The sequence below is a fragment of the Mustela nigripes genome, chromosome 12 (assembly GCF_022355385.1).
Source record: "Mustela nigripes isolate SB6536 chromosome 12, MUSNIG.SB6536, whole genome shotgun sequence".
NCBI classification, from domain to species: domain Eukaryota; kingdom Metazoa; phylum Chordata; class Mammalia; order Carnivora; family Mustelidae; genus Mustela; species Mustela nigripes.
In genome coordinates, this window is record NC_081568.1 from 113,292,822 (window position 1) to 113,314,835 (window position 22,014).

Below are 22,014 nucleotides of genomic sequence, written 5' to 3' on the forward strand. Positions count from 1 at the left end.
GTCTCCCCACTAACATATATATCTGTAAGGCAGAAGAGCCCACCAAATACCTGGAAAAGTCGGTCTCTATTGTTACCTGGTAAATCACAGAACGTTCCTTTACAGGTAAAACAATCTTAAGTGATTTCTGTGGCTTAGTTTTCTATTTTCATTTGTGATGTTTAATTGAGAGATTATTTTTAACAGATCAAAATTTCAAAATTTAAATCTTTAACTTTCTCAAGAAGTCAGATGATTCAAACTGTACTCAATTAGTCTGAGAGGGAAATATCCAGATTTAACTGCTGTAACTTATGTTAAGACACCAGAAATGCTAGAGAATATAAGAGAATAAATGGGTCTTTACACACACCACTTTTTCCTTCCAAACTGGAAGGCATGACTCTTAAAAAAGGAATTATGCCTGTGAATCATCATCTTGTACTGAAACATAAAATGTCAAACTTGTCAGGGAAAAATGTGCTATTCTATTGCTATTTGTATTTTAATTTTGTTTCTGAAACTAGTACTACAAAGAGAAAAGATTTAAGAACGATACAACTGTATATTTACAGATATTTGGAATTAGAGAACAGAAAATTTACCATACTTAAAAATACTACTAAAATAAACATTTTATTAATGAAAGTCTATAACATGTGCATCAAAAGTGACTACTGATGACGCATAAAAAACTTACAATGTGTACCACATGATTTAATTTTTCAAACTTTATATATATATAAAAGCTATATTATAAATACAAAGCTAAACTATTAGAGTGCTAACACTACTGCTCATACAAAGAAACACAACAATAGGAAAATATGAATACATAAGACACTTAGTTTTGGTCCCTTTGGAAAAAAAGAACTAAGTTTTTTGTTGTTGTTGTTGTTGTTTTTAACATGGCTCCAGGCACAAAAATAGAATATAAGATGATAACAGCAACATTCTTAGTGTTTATCCTTGTAATTCTTTAAATGTCACCAGTCATAATAGCAATGAATTCCTCTTGATTTACTGTGATAAGAAAGAAAATGTAAGTCAGAAATGAACATTTTTTTCTCAGAACAATACTAGTATTTTTATATTAAGTATCTTTAAATTTTATATTATACAAAATTATTAATAAACCAAGGCATACTTTTTTGGTATGTTTTTCTTTTACTTTTTTGATATGAAGTTGATCATGTTTATTAAGTGAACCTTGTGAATACAAAAATATATAACATGTGATAAACAATATAAATTTGTATTCTATAATATTACTGAAAAAACATAATTAAAGTTACAGACAAAAAAGTTCATCATAACCATAATATTTATATACACTGCACAAACAGTTTTAAAGCTTGATATTTTTAATTTCTTAAATGGTTAAATCCGCTTTGTAATCTTTATCCTACTAATTCATTTAGTAAACCCTTCCTTTATAAATAAGCTTATTAAATCTATCATGCAAGTATATTAGAATTCTAAAGGAAAATATGTGACAATTTTTAAAAAAGTCAAATTGTTGTTTTTTTAACTTTATAATATTTAAAAGCCTACTAAAGAAAAAAACAAAAATAAAAAGTTGAAACCAGGTCACCAAACCTCAAAAATGTCTAGAGAAATAATAATTTTTAAAGATAAAAATTTAATCTCAATTAGCAAGGTAATACAGCGATTATATGTAAATGTAGAATTACTCATAAAGACAAATTATTAGTTCACCAAAACAATAAATAAAATTCAGTACGAACTTCCAGTTTAGAAATCCAATTTTAAGAAAGCAACCTAGAAATAAATGTTATTCTTATTAAATATAATTTTTAAAATCAATATATACACATACACATAAATTCTCAACAGAAATGTTCAGAAAAGAACACTTTGTCTTTGTAAAACAGGTGACTTCGTGGGCTCCAAAATTTAACGCATACCTTAACAAAGCACAAGTTATGAATGATCATTTTGATAATGAAAATGAGAACACTATAATGAAAAGAAAAGAGACCTGGATTCCAGTCATTGCTCTGGGGCAGAACAGTTCTGTGTCTCAGTTTCTTCATCTGAAAATACTGAACCACAATACCATCTTTTAGATGTTTCTACTGGGTAATAAACAGACACCAAGGTTCCTATTCTATAATATCTTGATACTTAAGTGAAGGTATTAGGTTATATTATAAAATTACTTTTAGTTTTCTTAGCAGTAACAATAATGAAAGATAATATCCTTATTCTTAGCAGATGCATGCTAAAATGTTAGGGAGGTCAAGTTCATGATATATTTTTCAAACAATCTAGAATAAAAATATTATGACAAAGCAAATACAGTAAAATGTTAATTACTGAATCTAGGTAGAAGGTATAAAGGTGTTCATTGTACTGAACTAACATTTTCCTCTACGTTTGAGGAAAATGCTGAGGAGATAAAATATGTACATCAGGAATGAAATGTACTGGTTTCAGAAACCACACACAAAAAAAGTTTAAATAAATTATGAAGTTATGTTTCATAAGTGAAACAGAGAATAAAACAAAGTATTATCTATTATTAAAGCAAAACCAAGGGTGCTAGTTGAGTGACTGCCTTCAGTCAGTCCAGGTCATGATCCTGGACTTCCAGTATTGAGTCCCGCATCAGGCCCCCAGCTCCTTGGGGAGTCTGCTTCTCCCTCTGACCTTCTCCTCTCCCATGTTCTCTCTCTCATTCTCTCTCAAATAAATAAGTAAAATCTTAAAAAAAAAAATTTTTTTTTTAAAAATTCTTAAAAAAAAAAAAAAAAGCAAAACCCAGCTCTCTGTGTTGAAAAACATTCCATCTTAATGGGAAAAATCTTTACTTCTGAGAAAAATTTAGGTAAGAATAAATCTTGACTTGGGCTTTGAAATAAAAACATATGATCTGGTTTAACAAGAGGTGGAAAGAAAGCTAAGGTAGGATACCATCAGCAATATAGTTTTAAAAAAGAGGGTGCCTGGGTGGCTCATGTGGGTTGGGCCATTGCCTTCGGCTCAGGTCATGATCTCAGGGTCCTGGGATCGAGTCCCACATTGGGCTCTCTGCTCAGCAGGGAGCCTGCTTCCTCCTCCCTCTCTCTCTGCCTGCCTCTCTATCTACTTGTGATCTCTCTGTGTCAAATAAATAAATAAAATCTTTAAAAAAAAAAAATAAAAAAGAAAGAAAGAAAAGAAAATATTGTGAAATTAAGTTCTAAGGAGTTAAAAAGAATGAGATGTCCAGAGCTGATAATGAACCATGAATCCATGCATTTCAGTATTAAACATCTACAAGACACTATGACAGAGTAAAACAGAATATATAACCTATATTACTCAAAATGATCTTAACAAATTGTAGTAGTGATCTTTAATTTTTTCACTTAAAAACATGTTTCAACATGTTATGAAAGCTATGAATGCTTTCTCTCCCAGTTTAAAAAAGAAAAAATATATCTATACATATAAAAGTTTAAATAATTTCATCATTATACACTTTCACATTTAAGAACCTCTGACTCTGTCAATCTAGACTGAGGTATCTAGACCAAAATAAGAAATAAGAGTATGTTCTTAAGAAAAACCACCTTAGAATAATCTGACTATAAATTATTTTAATAGCATAACAGAGCTATGATCAAATTACTCAAAATCTGAAAAATATGATTTGTATGATTTGTTCCTTAAAGACCTAGAACTTTTTTCTCTCACCTATAAAATTACAACAAATTTCAAAATTAATTTTCATATATAGTTTTAAAATCACAAGAGTCAATTTTTGTTATATTTATGTATGAACACTTTAAAGTATTATACCATTTAAATATATTTTAAACTATTCCATAATTTCCACAGCCTAAAACAGAATACTTACATCCAAAAAAGTGGAAAGCTGAAGGGAAAGAAGAGGCTAAGCAAAGTAAATTAGCTCCTCTAGTACGAGTGAGCCTTTCAGGAAACTAAGAAAATCTGTATGCCTTTGTACATTTCCTTCTCTATCAATAATATCTTATATCAAGTTCCTATATCTAATAAATCTAGCATAATGCCTACCTTTAAATAGGCACCTGATAAAATATTTATTGAATCAAATACAACACTTCATTTTCCTCTACTCTGCCTTTTAACCAAATTTTCATAAGTCAATCATTTCATAGGGTAAATTCTATTACATGTCTTTTAAATATAGAATTTAGAGAAATGAGGCACCTGGGTGGTTCAGTTGGTTAAGCGTCTGCCTTTGGCTCAAGTCATATATCTCAGGGTCCTGGGATCAAGTCTGAGTCAGGCTCCTGCTCAGTGCAAGGGGTTGGGGCTAGTCAGCTTCTTCCTCTTCTTCTGTCCCTCCCCACCACTCATGCACATGTGCATGCTCACTCTTTCTTAAATAAATAAAATTAAGGAAAAAATAAGAATTAAGTACCTTAAAGACCATCTGGCTTTGGAGGGGGAAAAAACAAATTTTAGCATCTGAAGTGACAGTTGACTATTTTATTGAATACTGAGTATTGAATATTTCATATTATAACAGCATGTAACTTTCAGAACTCCATAAACATAGAAACCTAATTAATATTTTACTTTTTAGCCTAAAAGGCAATACAGTGGTGTGGATAAAAGCAGGAACAGGTTATTAATCTCTGAGCATTAGTTTCCTCACCTATAGATACATCTATCCTGTGCACTAATAGATAGTACTGTACTAACTTCACAAAAGCTATTATGAAAAATAATGTAATATACAATATAATATGCTAAGCACAGAATCTTAACATATTAACTACTAAATAAGTGTTAGTATTCATTATTTAAAGATGGTCCCCTAAGGGTTTTTATTTTTTTTGAAGTTTTATTTGCTTGAGAGAGGGAGTACGCGTGCATGCATGGGCATGCACAGGTGGTGGGGTGCAGAGGGAGAGGGAAAAGGAGACTCCCAGGGAGCCTGACACAGGGCTCAATCCCAGGACCCTGGGATCATGACCTGAGCTAAACGCAGATGCTTAACTGACTGAGCCACCCAGGTGCCCCTCCCCAACCTTTTTTAAAGATTTTATTTACACTTTGGGTTTTTAAATGTTGTTTGTATTTTTCTAAAAAGATTTACTGTGTTTTATATATATTGGGAGTAATAATAGGGAAGGGATTCTTTCTGTATCATTACCACAGCTTTAGTTATATTTTGCATTATATCTTTTTTTTCTGGAACTCCTCCTTTACCATATTTATTATTCTATATACACAATTAAAAAAATTTTTTCATTGCTCCTAAATCCTAAAGTGTGAAAAATTCAAAAAGACAGCAGAATTACTGAAGTGCTCAAAAAAGACAGCAAGCACTATGATCTTTACCAGTTTAACAAACACAAAGAAAACAGGTTATATCTAAACAAAACTACAGCCCAAAGAATCCAAATTAACAAGTTATTATAAAATCTAATTTGTACTTTGTCAAAAACGGACAGTTTTTCATATAGCTACAGAGACCCATATAAGTTAAGGCAGTCCCCAAAGCCAAACTAATGGATTACAGTTCTCATTATTTCTGAACATGAAAATGCCTTTCAACAATAATTTCCTGCACTTGCCATAATAAAAGTCATACTTATTTAGCATGCCTTGTTTGAGACATAGATAATGTCAAATAGCTACTATGAATTCTGAATAATAAGTATTTTTATAAATCGCAAGCGCATTTACAGATATAAATAAGTTTATGTATGTATGTGCAATACTATTATTCATATAGTCGACAGACAATATTTGATTGCATACACTCAGACTGCATGCAAGGTCCCCACCCCAGAAACTCACATTCCAGATTGGAAACTACTAGATTAGATGAATTTAATATAAGAATATCCCCTTCCCCCCACAAAAAAGACAAATATTAAAAATAAAAGACTGCATCACTGTATTTATTTGTAATCAATCACCTGGAAAAAAGAAAAAGTTATTTGCCTATTAGTCATTTGAATAAATGACAGTAGGATGCCCAAGCAACAGTTATATGGAGACTTAAAGCACGTACTTAGAACCAAAGAAATGTTTTAAGGATGCACTAAAATCTTCAAGCAATGGAGCACAGGCATGAGCTCTGAGATTCAAAAGCAGCAAACACAGCAGACTAAAAGGGATGCAAGAAATGGACACATTTTCTAGGTGAAAGTTTCACATCAAGTTTGAATTTAAGAGGCAACTTCCTAATTGTTATTTTCTTCTAGTGTCAAATGAAGCTAATAACCAAAATCTAGCTTGCATGTACATAGTAGAGGAAAAGAAAATAACTATCTTTTGACACATGTAGTAACCATTACTAAAGACTTATGAAATAGACATGCCAAGATTCTCTATGCCATTGAAGATAGTACCTTTACAGAACAGGGTTGCTTTAAAGCTAGTTTAGGGTAACAGCAGACAGCTGGGGAAGACAGAAAAGTTTTTAAAACATGAAGGCAGTGGATACTAAATCCAAGTATTAGTGTGAGAGCTCAAGAAATCATTTAAATTTCCTCAAGTATTAATAATCTTTATTTTAAAATATAAATAAATCTATCAATATCCTTCAAAGACCTAGTATTAAAGTTTCATAATGCTTAAATAATATTTACACAAGTATAATAATGTACAGTTCTAAAGGACAATCTACAAACCTGAATAGCTGGTTGCTACTGCCTTGCCTCCTTATTAAGCATGCCACTATTTCCAATATTTCCAGTAATATAGGTATTATGTATATATTTATGTATATATGTGTAGTTGATACTGTATCAATATATACCTACTGTAACACACAATCCTGCTTAGGGCTCAAGTCAATAAACATCAGAGTACTCATTATGTTCAAGAAAATGTGCAGGGGAGAGGTGCCCAGGTGGCTCAGGTGGTTAAGCATCTGCCTTAGGCTCTAGGTCCTGGGATCGAATCCTGCATTAGGCTCCTGGTTCAGGAGGGAGTCTGCTTCTCTCTCTGTCTCCCCCCACTTCTTGGGTTCGTTCTCTCTCTCTCTCCCTCAAATGAGTAAAATCTTTAAAAATAAAATTAAAAAAATTTTTTTTAAATTTAAGGGGAATATAAAGATGAGTAAAGATACAAAAAAAGGACAACAAGCTTCCATTTAATGTTAGGGACCTTCAAATATCTTCCTTTAATACTTAAAACCACCCTGGAAGGTATCACCCTTCCCATTTTAATAAAAGGGAAACCAAGACTCAGTAAACACTGAAAACTTGCACAACATTACAGAGCAACTACATACGTGGTAGAGATCCAATTCAAGTCCAGATCTGTAGGACTACAAAGCCTTAGGCTTTCACACTATGATTCCATACTGCTCTTAAGGACTTACAATATACTGGAAAGATACACATGTATGTAGCTAACAGAAGGCATTGTATAAAAGCGTCAAAATACTTTGTTCCTCTAAATGGAAGTCTCATAATTCATCAGAGAATACTAGGGAAGGGTTTTGAGAAATAGATGAAGTTTAAAATGTACTAGAGAGGGGTACCTGGGTGGCTCAATCGGATAAGTATCTGCCTTCAGCTCAGGTCATGATCCTGTGGTCCTAGGATCAAGCCCCACATTAGGTTCCCTGATCAGCAAGGGAATCTGAGTTTCCCTTTCCCTCTGCCCCCTCCCTGCTCTTGCTCTCACTGTCTGTAAATAAAATCTTTAAAAAGAAAAAAAAAAAACTGTACCAGACAGACAGACATATTAGTAGACAAAACCTGGTAATTAGAACATTCTAGGATTAAGAATGGCATGATGAAAAAGACACAGCATAAAAAAAGTGTTTCCAGGATAGAGTATATTTGCACGAGGCACGTATGTATGGGAAGTGAAGGTTAAAGCAGAAAAGTGGAAGACCATAGTGGGAAATAAAACTAGATAAGGCAGAACGTATCTTAAAAAGCTTCAAAATTTACTCTGTAGGCACCGAGGAATCATTCAGTATTTGAAGAGGGGAATGACATCATCAAACCTGTACTTTAGGAAAAGAAAGTTATCAATATGTTTGAGGGTGGAGGCTCAGAGGCATAGAGGGCAATTAGGAAGCTAAAGAGACCATATCTGCCTTCTTCATGGTGTAGCCCCAGTTAGCACACAAGACACGGTATCCAGTAGGCATTCAAGGAAATAATGAGGCTATGATAACATTAATAGAAAGAAATTAGGGCCTGAACTAAGGCAGCAGCAGTAAACAAAGATATAAAGAAAGATTCAAAACTTTCAAAGGGTAGAACCAATAGAAATTAGTTACAGTTTAGAAGTACTTGTAGGTTAAGGAAGAAACCACTAAAAGCGGACATTTTACTGAGTAGCTGAAATTTGGAGATGCTTCAACCTCAAAAAAAAGTAAAATAAATTCTTGGAAGTATGGAACCTCATACTACAAACAGTATAGTTGGTTTTAAAAGGTCTGCATCATTCTGAATTAAATGAGGTGAAATGTTTACACAAAAAGCCCATTATAGGATGAACAATAATTATATCAAACAGACATTCTGTAATGGGTCTTGAAAATCATTTGCTTTTAGAAAAATTAACTATATGTATACATTAGGAATAATACCTGGAATATGTGTTTTACTTAAAACTTACTTTCTCCATCACCATCTTTATCAAATTCTTCTATCATAGCCCGAAGTTCTTCATCACTCATGTTTTCACCCAATTCTCTGGCAACACGTCGCAAATTCCTCAAGCTTATTTTACCTGAATCATCATCATCAAATAGTTTAAATGCCTTTAATATTTCTTCATGTGGATCTCTTTCCAATATCCAGTCTGTCACTACAGTTAAGAGAAATTTTAAAAATTTTCAAAACTTTATAATCACAAATGCATTCATCTGTGAAATCAACCAAGTGTTAGATGAGAATTAAAGTTGTGAACTGTTCAACATTTAGTTTGTAATAAACTGCCAAATCAGAGCCCCAAAACCCAAAAAGATAAACCTGAAATTAGAAAAATCAAATCCATATTTTAAAATTTAATCTACGTTATCAACAACTTATCCTATTATAAGTAAGCAAAATTATCTCTTTTTATATAATAAAAAGGATTATATACCATATTTATTTAAGGTCTACGATTATCAAGAATTGTAGTAGGCTCCACTGACAGCAAGCACAGAAGTCTAGGAGTTTGAAACTTAGTTGTAGAGATGATATACCAAAAAAACAATTAAGACTAATTAGATAAAAGATGTCTGATGTCTAAACAATAACATTACTGTTCCTCAAATTAAATCCAATTTAAAGACAAAAGAATCCTGACAAATTAATAAAATGCAGTGCCATCATTGATAAAGACACACTGTCAGACAGATGAAAATTCCACTGATATCTTCATGATTTGAGGAAACTCTGCGTTTTCCAAAAATAAAAGCGGTTACCAAAAGGATTGAAAATGATTATAGTTAAGCTTCCATACCACCCCACCCCCAAAAAGAAAAAGGAAAGGTCTGAAAGATCCCTCTAAAGTCATGCCCATTTTGTTCAGCAAGATAATAATTCTCAGACAACTAAAATTAGAAGTGATAAATACCAGACCTCAATAGTAATAATCATTTTAATAGGCTAAACGTAATAATAAACAGTATTTTCAACATTTGCAGTCTTTATTCAATAGCCACAATAATACAATTAAAGTAAAAATCTGAGGTATAAATGTTTTTAAGTTACTAGATCAAATTCTGAAAATATCTAAGTAAACATCTTTGAAGTAATTCCACATGCTAGTCTACCACTACAACAAAAATTATTTATGACTTTCACTGTGCCATTAAAAATAACTCAGTCCTGGTGAGCTTTACAGAATCATTAAAAACTTGCGCAAATGTTTGTAGATGGGAAGTACTAGAATGTTTAATGCACCAAAAAAAAAAAAAAAATTCAAGCCCACAAAAAATTATTATTGTTTTGCTGCAATGTCATCATGTTTGGTTTGAGTAAGCTTTTAGGATAAGCATCTACGTTCAATCATCCACCTACATATTTAGTAGTTTTCTATTATCCATTAATTGTACCTAAAAAGTCTTTCAAGTAACTAATTGAACTATATTACTAGAAGTATGCAAATCACCAAAGCTCATAAATATTCAATCAAAAAGGAGTTGGCATATATACAGCCATAACACCAAAATAAAATACCATGCTTAACTCTATGGCTCATACTCAACTTATTTTGAATTTAGTCCCAACAAAAAAGCAGGACAAGGAAAAAAAAAGTGTTAAGAAATTTTCTTCACCAATTAAATAATTTACATGACAGGTGAACCAAAAAAGCAGCTTGCTGAAAGTATTAATGTACTTAAAGAAGCAACAGGGTGATGTGGGGAACAGATGGGGCTCCAAGATGTATAAATTCTTATCCCACTAGTGCTTTAATTGTGTTAGTTACTTCAGACTTATGTGTATATATAATCTTTTATCAATACTTTGCCTTAGAATACAACTTTTCTTGAGAATTATAAATACCTACCATTCTGGACAACTAAAACATAATAACTTTATAGTAACTCTCTTCTATGCCTTCATGTTCTATTCCTATTCCACCAAGTAGAATTTAATTATAAGAAATACACTTTTTTTCCAATGAAAATAAGTCAACTAACATACAATTAAGGTGGGTTCAATCTAATTCACAAATTTCTGCCCATGAAATCTACTTTCAAAAAATTATACTACCAGAAATAGATTTCCTCAAAATGGTTAGACCTTATACATTATAAAACTCAGTAAAGGGGCACCTGGGTGGCTCAGTTGGTTAAGTGGCTGCCTTCAGCTCAGATCATGATCCCAGGGTTCTGGGATGGAGCCCCACATCGGGCTCCCTGCTCAGTGGAGAACCTGCTTGCTTCTCCCTCTCCCTCTGCCTGCCTCTCTACCTATTTGTACTCTCTCTGTGTCTAAACAAACAAACAAACCTTTAAAGAAAACTCATTAAGAACACAGCACATTTTAAAAAAACACATTAAAATTTATCAAAAATCATTAAAAGTACTGCTGGAAAAACACTTTCAACTATATTTCTCATTGTCTTTTGGGGGTCTTTATACAAAAATACAAGTTACTTTAAACTCAACATTTTAGAACCCAAACTCCTCCTACTATCACCAAGAAAACTGGTGATGCCCCACCTCAAAATAGAGAATAGCACCATTCACAGATAATCTCCCATATTTGAAGTCTGAATATTTTGAATCCCATAAACCTAACCTGTGATTATGAGGACACATTTTTTACTCTTAAATATGTTTCTTTTCATTCTTACACCCTCAGCATAATATAAGTATGTTATTTTCCTGTCTGCAGTCTCTCTTCCCGCCAACCCATCTTTAAAACTCTTAACCGAGTTACCTTTCTAAAACACATCATCTTCTCTTCCTCAGAAACTGAAAATGATCATCTGCTGACTTAAGTCCAAGCATTACACATGATGCAACAAGACTTTACTTATTTGGCCCAATTCTATCCTTCCATTTCCCTAACCTCGACAACAGGAGACTACCGGAAGTTTACCATACTATACTTCTACCATTCCACTCTTTGTTGATGCTATTTTCTCTGCCTGCAATGTCTTTTGCTACTCGTTCCTACAGTCTTCTCCTTAGGATGAAATTCTATTCACATCCCCAAAGGTCTAAATTAAAACTCGCCTCTGCAAAGTCTTCTTCAATTGCTCTAGACCTGGAATTGACAATTCTCTTTGTTTTTGTTAAGTGCCAGATAGTAAATATTTTTGACTTTGAGGAAAGTATAAGATCTCTGACTGAACTACTTACTGTGCCATGACAGCACAAAAGCAGCATAAAAGATGAGGTAGTGTGGAAACAACAGCTGAATTTGGCCTAAGGGCTGTAGTTGGATAACTCCTGCTCTAAACAAAATTATAACTTACCACAGAACACTACAGCTTGTTATTACCTACATTTAAATGGTAAGCTCCTTGAAAGAACCTTTTAGTAACTTTTAATTCCCCTCCCTCAACCCAGTAAAGTACCTAATGCCAAAAAATTCAGCAAATGTTTGTTAAATAAGCAAAGCAAAGACAGTAATGCAATTTTCTATTCTAAATAGGCAATGGAATAATTAGTTTGTGTCCCCCCAAAAATGAGTACAAACACCTGACTTATCTTGGTCTTACTTTAAAGGAGCAATTCCTAAAACACCTTTGATACTACTCACTAACCCCAAGCAGCCTAGATTCTTAACTTACATGAAACATACTTTAGTATTTTTTTCTAACATTGGGAAAATTCTGATTCAGTGTTAGACTTCATCTAGAAACATCTGTAGAACAATATCCTTCAAAAGTAACAGACAATACAGAAAACTAAGACTCAAATGCTTTGGAGTTATTTATTCCAAAGGATAAAATACACATTCACCTGTGCTGTTATTATTGAAAAATAATTAACAAATGGAGAGAATACATAGTTCTTGACTGTGTATTTCTAAACAGTAATAAATTTTTATTTGACTACTCAGATTTTTAATAGGCAGTATGAGGATAGCTAAAATATGTGCTAAGCTGGTCACAAGTTCTATCTTTGAAAGTCAGAGCACAGTTTAGTCATTGTCATCTATTCTGGAAAGATTCCAGTACCAGTGCTCTGTTTATAATACAGAAAAGATAGAGGATCAGGAAAAGGTGAAAATGGGGGGCGCCAGGGTGGCTCAGGGGTTTAAGCCTCTGCCTTCAGCCCAGGTCATGATCTCAGGGACCTGGGATCGAGCCCTGTATCAGGCTCTCTGCTCAGCGGGGAGCCTGCTTCTCTCTCTCTCTCTCTGCCTGCCTCTCTGTCTACTCGTGATCTCTCTCTGTCAAATAAATAAATATTAAAAAAAAAAAAAAAGGTGAATATGGCATGGGACTCTGACTTTAACTGCAAATAAAATCGCAATTTCTTTTTTTTCTTTTTTCGGGGCGCCTGGGTGGCTCAGTGGGTTAAGCCGCTGCCTTCGGCTCAGGTCATGATCTCAGGGTCCTGGGATCGAGTCCCACATCGGGCTCTCTGCTCAGCGGGGAGCCTGCTTCCTCCTCTCTCTCTGCCTGCCTCTCTGCCTGCTTGTGATCTCTGTCTGTCAAATAAATAAAATCTTTTAAAAAAAAAAAAAAGATTTAATTATTTATTTGAGAAAGAGAGAGCAAGCATGAGAGGAGGAACATCAGAGGGAGAAGCAGACCCCCTGCTGAGCGGAGAGCCTGATATGGGACTGGATCCCAGGACTCCAGAATCATGAGCTGAGTTGAAGGTAGTTGCTTAACCAACTGAGCCACCCAGGCACCCTAAAATCACAATTTCAAAAACTGTATTTTAGGGGCACCTGAGTGGCTCAGTGGGTTAAAGCCTCTGCCTTTGGCTCAGGTCATGATCCCAGGGTCCTGGGATAGAGCCCCACATCCAGCTCTCTGCTCAGCAGGGAGCCTGCTTCCTTCTCTCTCTCTGCCTGCCCCTCTGCCTACTTGTAATCTCTATCTGTCAAATAAATAAATAAAATCTTTAAAAAAATTTAAAAAAAAAACTGTATTTTACTTAAGATGAAATGTGTTGAATAAAATTATTGATGATATAATGCCTAAAATAGCCCACAACTATGAAAAGAAAATAATCAGAAAAAGATAAATACATGAGTACCATACTTTTTATGCTCCAGTGATGCATACACAATCATTACTAGGCACTAAAAGTGAAACAAAGACAATTTTTAAAAGTAGTAATAACAAATACCTAATAGTACTTTCTATAACTAGGCCCCTTTCTAATAAGCACGTTACTTATTAACTTATTTACTCCTCCCAAGAACCCACCAGATAGTATAACTATCCCCATTTTATAGCTGCAAATGAGACACAGACAACTAAAATGACCAAGTTAAACAGCTAGTAAGTGGCAAAACCAAGATATGAACCCAGGAAATCTGCTTCCAAAATGTCCATGCTAAACCACTACATTGTACCAAATGTGCCTAAATTGTAGCTCTTTCCTAACAGTATCATTGCCACTATATCCTAATACCCATTTCTATAAATCAACAATCTAAGTAAGAACTTGGACTAAGATCATAAACTATAGAAGAGTTTCAATACTGAAAACCTAACGGGATAAAGATGGCTCCCTCCCGACACCTGGGTGGCTCAGTTGGTTAAGCAGCTGCCTTCGGCTCAGGTCATGATCTCAGTGTCCTGGGATCGAGTCCCACATCGGGCTCCTTGCTCGGCAGGGAGCCTGCTTCTCTCTCTGCCTCTGCTGCCACTCTCTCTGCCTGTGTGCTCGCCTGCTCGTGCTCTCTCTCTCCCTCTCTCTCTCTCTCTCTGGCAAATAAATAAATAAATTCTTTAAAAAAAAAAAAAAAGATGGCTCCCTCCCTCTGCTCACGTAAATAAATCTACAGATTAGAAGAAAACAACATAATATACTCCCCAAAGGGATTAGCTGCCTTTCTGAACAGTTATTCCTAGTTGACAAGGTGGGGATCTTCTGTGTCATGCTTTCTTTCTCTTTTAGATTTATCCTTTAACTTCCTTCTTCCTCACCTTGATTTTGAATTTTCAGATTATTTGATGATATGAATCTCTTTTCCAAACTGCCATTTCTTTTTGCTTTCTATATTACTTCTTTCTGAATATTTACACAAAGTTTTGTATGTGTAACTGGATTTGTTCCTACACTTTTAAAATATCTAAATATAACTCTATGATATGCTTATATCATGACCTATATAAAGTTGTATTACTGCTTTAGAAAATTTAATTTTAAAAACCCTGAATATATGTACATTCCATGTATAATATTCTAAGGACTATATTTAAATCATAATAGCAAAGTCTTTGCCTTCCAGGATCTTCTATTCTAAAAAAGCCTGATATATGCTTTAACTATTTCACTAAAATCAACTATATGAAAATTCAATCATATTAAACTCACGGCACAGTATGCTTACTTAGTTGTTCTAAAATGTTTTCTCCTGCTTGAGTTTGCCAAATGCCTCCTTTACTATAACCCCTCTGCCCTCAACTTTAAACAGATGACTTTATTCACTAAGATCAAGTCATACAGAATATGTAGCCCCTTGTAAGCTTTGTCAACCTGATGGCATGCACTTCACCTACAGTCAAAGATACCAAATGCTAAAGCTTTTCTCTTCTCCCACTCTGCCAACAAAAATCACAAACCAGAATGGTCTTGGGAAATATTTTCCAAACAAAAGGATACTGAATTTTCTGTTTTACTCTTAGAAAATAATTTTTGATCACACTTTTATAGTTTTATCACATAATATAAACACACATTACTTAGGAAGATTTCTTTCTACAAAAAACTATACAATAGTTCCTTGATTAGAATCTTCAGGATAAAAGACAAAATGGTAACTACCATAATGAAACTGTTAATCTTATTTTTTCTTCTTTAAAGTAAGAAGAGTGCTCCCAAACCCCCATACAATAACTATATTATATAGCAATGTTCAATAACAAAATTCCATAACCCAGAAAATCAAAAAAATACTAATATTAATGGATAATTTCCTAACAAGTGCTAATTACAAAGACTATTAAAATACACACCAACTTCATTAAAATCTTCAAAGGTGATTTTCCCTGTGGCTTCTCTGTCATAATCTTTAAGAATCTTCAGTACATCAGCTTTTTTTACATCAAACCCCAAGGCTCTCATTGCCACCTTTTGGAAAAAAAGGGAAAAGCAAAATTATAAAGCACTCTTTCGAAACAAGTGACTTCCAATTCTTAAGTAAGTTTTTACAACTTAGGGATGTCAGCACATTAATAAAACATTTAATTCTTTTGCAAGTTTTAGGTCTCTAAAAAAATCAAAGTGATAGTTTTTCTCCATTACTGAAGATAAACAAATTTTTTTCATTTATATATCCTTTTTTTATAGGACAAGCCAAATGTTTATAAAATATACTATACAATGGACTGACTTACTATACAGATCATTTTAACAAGTTATTTATTCTCAAATGATTAACAACCAAAATGAAAAAAAGGCATAGCATAAGTATTAAAAATTTATACAAGAAGAGACAAAAAAATTAAAATAAGAGTTATCCTGAGATTCTACATGATTAGTTATTCAGTATAAATAGTCCAGGCCCCTGAGTTTAAAGAAAGAGTAGATCTTGTTACTATTAACGAGAAAGGAGAGACATGATACTGATTAAAGAAGTCTTACTTGGAAAGGTCATTTGTTCTCTGATGAATGGATGAAATAAAGTAGAAGAGCACTGAAAAACTGGCTATAAAACAGACACTGACTTGAGGACAGTGAATAAAGCAGCTTACCTTACCTGAACAGGAAGAGCTCAGGTCTAAATAAGCGATTAGCAAGTGAGAAAAGTAGACAGTAGTAAAAGTGAGGGGAGCAGTCAATAAAAACCAAAGGTATCTGAACTTTATGCAGTGTACAATGAGGAGCCACTAAAGGTTTACGAACAATGAACAATATGAGGAAATAATCTTAGAAAGATTAATCTAATGGCAGTTTACAGAGTGAATGAGAAATGGAGGAACCATTTAGGAAAATCCTGGTATGAAATAAGATCCCAAACCAAGATATTAACAATAGCTAACAAATGGAAGAGACATTATAAAAGAATTGATCAAAGCTAGGATACTGAAAAAAAAAAAAAAAAAAAAAACTGTGGAAAAAGAGAGCTAAAGAGCTATCAAAATGTTGCCTTTCTCATGCTGAGTGTGAAATCTGTACTACGCTAAACAAACTCTTGCATCTTTATAAATTATTCTAGGCCCTAAGGTTGACATTCTCCCCTATTAGCATGTGTCAACATCAGACATCACTTATACTGTTTGCAGCAGAGAAAGTATGTAAAGAATGTATTATTAACATGTTCAAATTAAAAGACAAATAACACAATGTGAGAAAAGAATGAGTTACACACACACACAAAAAGTGAGAACTATTTAAATCCTATGGTATGAATTATTTTTATTATGTGAATGAAAAATAAGGCCCTCCATGGTAGTGTATTTTTATATTTAAAATACTATTTACTTTACAATGTGAAAAGTCTAAAAAGATGTTAGGATTTTATTATACTAAATATTAAATTTTAATTTTTTAATTTTAATTTTTTTTATTTTACTCTAATTTTATTACAGCATTTAACTGTGGACATCTAAAATGGTTTCATATGTCCACAACCATTTTAAATACTTTAGTCCAAAATGCAAATCATTTTAACAGAAAAATATACATTTTGAAGTACATACTATTACCTTTAATTCATGATAATCTATTGCTTCATCTTTGTCTGTGTCAAACAGTTCAAAAGCATCTTTAATTTCTTGTTTCTGTTCTTCAGAGAGTTCTCTTCTTTTTTTCCTCTTTGTTTTGTCTACTACTAGCTCATTTCTATGAAAAGAAAAAAATCTATTCAGTCTACTTTAATCCAATTCTCCTATGCATCTAAATGATTAAAATAAGATTCCAAAACACAACAAAAAAATTAACCAATGAATAATTTTTTAAATTTCTACAAAGGAAGTATTTGGGAGAAAAATGAAGAAATTTTCCTTACATGAGTCAAAGCCTTGATTACCCCACAGTCTAGCTGCTATAAATTTGCACTTCTAAAACTGAAGTGTTACAGGTTATTATAAGAAATGAGGACCTAACTTTCTCTCCTTCTGGCTTCATACTTATTCTCAATGATATTAACGTGGAAGAAATAAGAACTGTGAATAAAAAACATTACTTTCATGACAAAAATCCCAACAAAAAACCAAAACACTCATATTTACTATTCACATTACTCTAACACATAGTGTTTAAAAAAAAAAAAAAGGAAAATTCATAATTGATGATCACTATATATTTGGTTTATTTTTGAGAGCATTTGTAAGTTATCAAAATTACTACCAAAAGGGCATATAATTTAACAATTTACAAAGTTTTTTGGCATTGCAGGTTAAGTGATTTAGATTACACATTTTTAATGGTCTTTATTTACAATTTCTTCCACTGATACTAACAAATCAACCAAGTCTAAATATACCATGAAAATCAAATGCCAAAAAGAAAAGTATATTTGGGCTAATTTTCTATAATATAAAGTGAAGAGTTAATGGTTTTATAAATCTCACTTGTAAATTTAGACTTAGTTTCTCATAAACCCTGGAATATTTTTTTTAAAGGAAATTTTATTTAAAAAGCCAGAAACGGGGCGCCTGGGTGGCTGGCTCAGTGGGTTAAAGCCTCTACCTTCGTCTGGGGTCCTGATCCCAGGGTCCTGGGATTGCCCCACGAAGGGCTCTCTGCGCCACAGGGAGCCGGCTTCCTCCTCTCTCTCTCTCCCTGCCTCTCTACCTACTTGTGATCTCAATCTGTCAAATAAAATAAATAAAATCTTTAGGAAAATAAATTAAAATTAAAAATAAAAAAATAGAGGACGCCTGGGTGGCTCAGTTGGTTGGACGACTGCCTTCAGCTCCGGTCATGATCCTGGAGTTCTGGGATGGAGTCCCACATCGGGCTCCCAGCTCCACGGGGAGTCTGCTTCTCCCTCTGACCTCCTCATTCATGCTCTCTCACTCTCTCTCTCTCAAATAAATAAATAAAATCTTAAAAAAAAAAAAGATTTTTCTAAAATAAAAATAAAAAGCCAGAAATGTCTTATACTGATCTTAGTGTTTCAAAATTTCAAATGCGGCTGCAACATCCATATGAGAACACGTTTTGAAACCAAACAGTATCAAAAAACTTTAAAATGTAAAACTTGGTTGAATTTAATCAAACGTGTTATCTATTTACTTGTTTTGCTCTCTAAAAATCTACAACAAAAGGCAAGAGATGAGTAGAACGTGATCAGAAGAGGTATCCTAAAGCTGAGGAAAACCTTTTCTCACAAGAGACCGGACTTCACACAAGCGTGGTCATTCCCGGGGTCATTTTCTCTGGACTGCCAAGTCCACCACAGACCTACAACTGCTTCCAGGCAAGGCTACCACCATAACCTCTCAGACGAACGAGGCACCTATTTAGAGACGCGTAACTACCTGTTTTTAAGGTAAAACGTCTACATGGCGCTGGGGGCAACAGACAAGGGGGTTAGAGGTTGGAAGAGAATGAAAGGTAAAGAAACTCAAAAAAATTGAAAACCCAAAGAGAGAGATTACCAGTTAAAGTCACATAAGTGTGTCTCCAGTTATACCTTCAAACAGAGACCCAAGATAAGAGCAAGGAACGGTTTTATGTTATGGCCAAAATTTAGAGTTTCAGGCCGGCATCGCCGCAGCTGAGGTGGGGCCGCAGACCAAGAAGGCGGAGCTGAACCGAAGGACGGAGCCTCCCCGGCCTGATTTCTCGCAGAAACACCGCGAGAAGAAACATCGCGATATTTCACTCTCTCCCTCAACTGGAACCACCCACCCTCTTGATGGTGCAAAGGCCAAAGCGCTGATAGACGTTAAGTAGCTCAACAAAAATGCACGGGACTCATCACCTGCGAGACACCAGGGCCCCCAGGGTGAGGGGTCCGGGCCCGGGAAGGTTGGCGGAGGCTCCTCTCCCACGTCCCAACCTGCACCCCCTTTCTCGCCTCGGCCCCAACTACCTCCCTTCCACACACACCCGCCCTGGGGCCCGCTGCGGGGTGTGGAGAGCATTGCGGCCTCCTCATTACCGACCTCAGAGCTAAACTCATTTTCTCTTCGGACAGAGACGTTCCTCTCAAGAACGATTTTAACGCCCTACCCAAGGCAGCACAACTTCCACAAGCCGTTCAACAGACAACCACGACCTCAGCGGCCTCAAGGACCTCCCACAAGGTAGACACTTCTGAGCCGGATTGGTTGACATTGCTGACGTCCTGCCCATTAAGGCGGAAGCGTCACGATTCCTCTGCTCTCATTAGGCATATTTCGCGTCAATCAAGCAAACGGCCCTTCCCTCGCCTCCTGCGGCCCCTCCCCCCGCCCTTTGGATTGGCCTGTTGCGGTTTCCCCGAATCCTTTGCGGAGCTGGGGTTTTGGTATTTGCGTGGTGCGTTGGGCCAGTGGGTGGTTGGACCTCGCCGCAGGCTAGGGGAGTCTTGTAACTTGTGATGGGAGACCGGGGACAAAACGTACAGCTCCAAGAGGAAGAAAGGGGAAGAGGCATGGCCGCGGGGTTAGCCTCCTCAGCTAGGAGGAGGGAATAGCTGGGGAATGAGGTCTAACAAATTTGGCTTCGCTCTATTCTATAATCTTGGATGGTCTGAGTACATGGGGAGTTTGTTTAAAACGTATCCTTCTCCCGCTTCTTTTTTTCCTTACAAACTATCCAAGTGATTCCAAGGCAGGTGCTATGGATTACATTTGTATCATTCGGGGGTTGGATTATGAGGCTATTACAGTGAAGTGGTACTTAACTGTCCCTTAGCTCCCCTCTTCCTGTTCGAATGAGTGTGTTCTCTTACGTCTTTATTTTCCAGTGTTATAAGCTGCTTGTGCACATTATGTTATCTGAAGTTGCAGACTAAGTTCTTGAAGCTCATTTGGGTAATCAGTTTTCTTGAGGTGCAGGATAAGCTGTTCTTAGTGCCTAATACTGAAATGCCAATTGAGTATTACCCCCACCTTAAAAGACCACCAGAGACGTGAGTCAAAGCCAATCAGCAAGGGTCGCTTATTGCAGGTTCGGGACCTCTGCGGTGCTCGTTGCGGATAACGCAGAGAGGTCCAGAGCTGGGTTGGTGCAGGGTTTTTATAGACAGGTACAAACAAGTTTCGGGTGGGGCTGAGCTGATTGATTGATAGTTTGAACAGGCATACTTGGCGTCAGTGGATTGGGTCAGGGGTCCCGCTGGAAAGCAGACAAAGCAATCTTACAGAAGCAGAACTAGCCGGTTAGCCCACGCATGCGAAAAAAGCACTACCAGGATATTGAAGGCCTGGTTACTTATCAAGTAAAGACAATTGGGAGTCTCCTGGTGGAATGTTACATTCCTGCTATCAAGCATCCTTGTTAATGAGATTTAGGTTTAGAAGAAATTTAACTTTATTTACTTTTCCTTCTACCTCTGCCTCCTTCCGTTTTTTCATGGAGGGGAGGGTGACATTAGGGCTATTGATAGGGTAACTTCTTTGTAAATCTCAAGGACATTTGCAAACCAAGGGAAACTCCTACCTTGCAGGACTGTGATCTCTGCAAGTTAACTATTTATCGTTTTATGGCAGTCAGGGGTGCCTGAGGAATGCCACACCTATGGAGGGGAGCGGGTGAAGTGGGGGGGTGCAAGGCGCCAGCTTTTGCTTTGTCCTCAGCCAGCCTCCTGCTCCTTCAATACAATGCCTGATGCATAGGTGCTCAATAAGTATTTGTTGCATTGAATGGAATCTTGTGGTGAAAACCCACAAAGCACTGAACTAAGCCGTAAACCTTTTAAAGGAATAAAATAGCCTGAATGTGGGGGTCAGGCAGGGGAAGGGGGAAGATCAAGAAACCCTATGGTATATGTATAAGGGAGATGTATACACACACACAAATACACACACGTTTAAAGAAGGGAAAGAACACAGTAGGACAGAAGAAAATGATTTGGCCTGTAAGTTAGGCCTAGAAGGATGAGCTAAGAAAAAGTTCAAGGATAGCCCCCAAAAAACAAAATTAGGAAACGTCCCTTTTAAAGTACTTTTTTAAAGATTTTTTTTTAAGATTTTACTTATTTATTTGACAGAGAGAGATCACAAGTAGACAGAGAGGCAGGCAGAGAGAGAAATAGAGGGAAGCAGGCTCCTTGCTGAGCAGAGAGCCCGATACAGGACTCGATCCCAGGACCCTGAGATCATGACCTGAGCCAAAGGCAGTGGCTTAACCCACTGAGCCACCCAGGCGCCCCCTTTTTAAAGTACTTTTTAAGATAAACTTTGAGTCCAAAAAAAAGGGGAATATTGCTGCTAATAAGGTTTTTGGTAGTTTAAAAGGGAGGTTGGGAGGTTGGGATGCCTGGCTGGGTCAGTCTGTAGAGCAGGCAACTCTTGATCTCTGGGTTGTGAGTTCAAGACCCACACTGG

The 22,014-nt window shown here is 35.5% G+C and overlaps 2 protein-coding genes across 4 annotated transcripts in view; one reads left to right on the top strand and one right to left on the bottom strand.

The window, feature by feature from the left end:
* Positions 1-596: 596 nt before the first annotated feature.
* On the bottom strand, positions 597-19,758 carry CETN3 (centrin 3). Its single transcript, XM_059418228.1, has 5 exons — positions 19,648-19,758; positions 17,239-17,374; positions 15,547-15,661; positions 8,572-8,763; positions 597-1,002 (listed from the first exon to the last, which is right to left on the bottom strand). Exons 1-5 carry the CDS (start codon positions 19,662-19,664, stop codon positions 959-961), a joined length of 504 nt encoding a protein of 167 aa, XP_059274211.1. The 5' UTR covers positions 19,665-19,758; the 3' UTR covers positions 597-958.
* POLR3G (RNA polymerase III subunit G) overlaps positions 19,700-22,014 on the top strand; it is a 107,581-nt gene continuing 105,266 nt past the window's right edge. For 2 of the 3 annotated variants that reach the window (XM_059418224.1, XM_059418227.1), the window contains exon 1: positions 19,709-19,788. The gene's annotated coding sequence lies outside the window, so the exon portion shown is untranslated. Of the gene's footprint in view, positions 19,789-22,014 lie in introns of all 3 variants that reach the window. The other variant, XM_059418226.1, reaches the window with a different exon arrangement.

What these genes read in the sequence shown, in the direction of transcription:
- CETN3 (XM_059418228.1), bottom strand. An exon ending in TAGATTATCATGAATTAAAG is followed by an intron (nt 15,662 to 17,238) that starts GTAATAGTATGT and finishes TTTTTCCAAAAG; the next exon opens with GTGGCAATGAGAGCCTTGGG. An exon ending in TGAAGATTTTAATGAAGTTG is followed by an intron (nt 8,764 to 15,546) that starts GTGTGTATTTTA and finishes TCTTAACTGTAG; the next exon opens with TGACAGACTGGATATTGGAA.